At 49.0% G+C, this 3106-nt stretch overlaps 1 protein-coding gene across 1 annotated transcript; it reads left to right on the top strand.

Moving 5' to 3' along the window:
• Positions 1-1714: 1714 nt before the first annotated feature.
• On the top strand, positions 1715-2647 carry LOC128899808 (olfactory receptor 14A16-like). Its single transcript, XM_054179511.1, has one exon. It carries the CDS (start codon positions 1715-1717, stop codon positions 2645-2647), a length of 933 nt encoding a protein of 310 aa, XP_054035486.1.
• Positions 2648-3106: the final 459 nt, after the last annotated feature.

The following is a 3106-nucleotide window of genomic DNA, read 5'->3' as shown; positions in this document are numbered from 1 at the left end:
AGATGAGGAAGGGTGTGGTCGTTTGAGGCTGTGCCTTTAAGGACAAACAGTGCTGAGACACTGGCTAAATGTTTTTGGTACTAGAACCAAAACATTCTGATATTCTAAACGAATTTCATTGGTGGATAAACAAAAATTGAGCTTTAGATTGTAGAGCAGTTGGAATTTTATTTTTCTCAGTTCAGTTTGGTTTGGGGAGTTGGGGGGGAGTTTCAACCTGTTCTCCCTGCCTGCTTCTTCTGCGAACTGCTGGAGCTGGCCTTCAGATAAGCAAAAACTAATCCTGCATGGGCTTTTGAAGCTTACTAACAGCTCTTTTCCTTAGTAACTTGCCTTTCTCTCTCTCTAACCCCTTTTTGGGAAAAGAGGGAGGTGGGGGGGAGAGAGGGGGTTCCAAGGAGGGGACCCCTCCCTCGGGGAGGGATTTTTGTTGTGTTATTTGTCTTTGCTGTGTATTTCTGTGTATATATTGTAAATACTTGTATATATTGTGTTATATATAACCTGCTTTCCATATATGCTTGTAAATATATATAGCTTGCTCTTTCGACTGGGCTAGTTGTGGTTTCTTACTCTGTGGAGGAGGGAGAGCTAAGCCCTCTCTCAACCTACCACATTATTGGCTGCCCAACTCGGGGCTTGGTGATAAATTAGTTTGATTTATTGCTTGCTTGAGTCGGACGAGCAAACATGAAGGTGTTTTGGCTTTTAGAGCGTCTGTTCTTCTCAGTCTTTGGTGTATTGATCTACAAGTATTGCCTGGGTATGATTATCGATCAGATAGGTAAATATATAATGCAAAAATTATATGTGTGGTTTAAGTACAAGATGCAGCTCCTATATGATCGGTGCCTGGAATTCTTTTATGTGAAAAAATACATGAATGTTACATTGAGCACACTCCCTATTGAGATAAAGGAGTTTAAAATTCCACTCGGTGAAAGGGTAATTTTGAGTGATGGCTGGGATCCAAAGCTGATTTTCTCGATGTGTGTAGTTCTGCTATCGGTGATCACTAATGTGTATTTGTTGGTAGCACTGTACAGGGAGAAAAAAGTGTCTAAGGCATGTTTTGTTATTAGACGGAAGACAAAGAGACGAAAACACCACCCTGGCTCTGTTTCAGGAACATCCAGTGAGGATGATAATGGAGAATCTGTGTCAGTTAAAGATAAAGCTAAAAAGTCAATCGGCAAGGCAGCACTGAATAGCAGTGTTGATGATTCTGGCAAGCAGCCAGGGGCTGCAGTAGCCCCAAACATGGCGGCTCCCGTGTCCCCGGCAGCCACCATTAACGAGGCAAAGTCATTTCCTCCTTCTTCCATGGCAGGAGCAGAAGCCTCCTCCAAAGCAGCTAATCTGTCTCAAAGCTTATCAGCTTCTGATAATAAGGCAGCTGGAAACCCAAACGCAACTCCAGTAAAGCAAGTAGCAGTTTTAACAACAACCCACCACAATGGGACTCTTGTTCCCTGGGATTGGTCTGTTGGTCACTTTCTGTTCTGACTCCAGAGGAATCTTCATGGCAGTTCTGGGTCCCTGCTGCATTTGAAGTTGTGATGAAGTCTGCCATGGGTTGGTAGTGATAGGACTGACCTGAATCATTCCTCATGCAGCTCAGGGACAGGGGTTACAATGAGGCTGAGAGAAGTGTGCCCTAACTTGTCACTGCCTTTTTTGTCCTTGGACAGGTCTCCATGGCCAGAGGCAGCAGATGTCCAACAGGAGCTCCATCACCCACTTCCTCCTCCTGCCATTCCCAGGCACAAGGCAGCTGCAGCTCCTGCACTTCTGCCTCTTCCTGGCCATCTACCTGGCTGCCCTGCTGGGCAATGGCCTCATCATCACCACCATAGCCTGGGACCACCACCTCCACACCCCCATGTACTTCTTCCTCCTCAACCTTGCCCTCACTGACCTAGGCTGCATCTCCACCACTGTGCCAAAATCCATGGCCAATTCCCTGAGGAACACCAGAGACATCTCCTATGCAGGATGTGTTCTCCAGCTCTTCTTTTTCATATTCCTAATTGGAGCAGAGTATTTTCTCCTCACCACCATGTCCTACGATCGCTACATTGCCATCTGTAGACCCCTGCACTATGAGACCCTCCTGGGCAGCAGAGTTTGTCTCCACCTGGCAGCAGCTGCCTGGACCTGTGGGGTTCTTTTTGCTCTGCTGCACACAGCCAATACATTTTCCCTGCCCCTCTGCCAGGGCAATGCTCTGCACCAGTTCTTCTGTGAAGTGCCCCAGATCCTCAAGCTCTCCTGCTCCACATCCTACCTCAGGGAACTTTGTCTCCTTGTGCTCAGTGCCTGTTTATACTCTGTCTGTTTTGTGTTCATTGTGGTGTCCTACGTGCAGATCTTCAGGGCAGTGCTGAGGATCCCCTCTCAGCAGGGACGCCACAAAGCCTTTGCCACCTGCCTCCCTCACCTGGCTGTGGTCTCCCTGTTTATCTGCACTGCCTTCTTTGCCAACCTGAAGCCCTCCTCCATGTCATCTCCATCCCTGGACTTGGTGGTGTCAGTCATGTATTCAGTGGTGCCTCCAGCAATGAACCCTCTCATCTACAGCCTAAGGAACCAGGAGCTGAAGGCTGCCCTGAGCCAACTGATCCCTGGATGCTTTCAGAAGCAATAAACTCTTTGTCTTCTCCTGCAGAGCAGTTCTGATGTCACTCAGTGCAGGCCCAGCCTGGCTGCTGGAGTTCTGGCTGCTGCTGGGGCTGTTCCCCTTGTGAGAATGTTGTTCCCACACAAATGTCTTTCTTCAGACCATTTCTGGTTCAGTGTTGTCCTGTCTGGTGTGACCCAGAGGCTGCAGACATGAGGAGCTGTGCTCCCTGGGTGTTCAACACAAGAAAGGACCCTGCAGGGAGTTGTTTCTCTGAGTTCCTTCCTCCAAGGCTTCTGTGGAGCTTCAGGCCAGTGTCTGTGTGCAGAGGTGGAGGGGCAGAGTCCCAGCACAGCAGCAGTGCCAGGCAGCCCCAGAGCTTGGGCTGTCCTCCGCTGCTCTTTCTTCCCTTCCACCCTCTCCTGCTGAGCCTCTGTGCTGGAGCAAGGCCTGAGTGCTCTGGCAGCTTGGGCACTGTGCTGCTTT

Source organism: Dryobates pubescens, unplaced genomic scaffold, assembly GCF_014839835.1.
Source record: "Dryobates pubescens isolate bDryPub1 unplaced genomic scaffold, bDryPub1.pri scaffold_73_arrow_ctg1, whole genome shotgun sequence".
Taxonomy (NCBI): Eukaryota; Metazoa; Chordata; class Aves; order Piciformes; family Picidae; genus Dryobates; species Dryobates pubescens.
The sequence above is the reverse complement of the archived record's forward strand: the minus strand, read 5'-3'. Positions and strand labels throughout refer to the sequence as shown.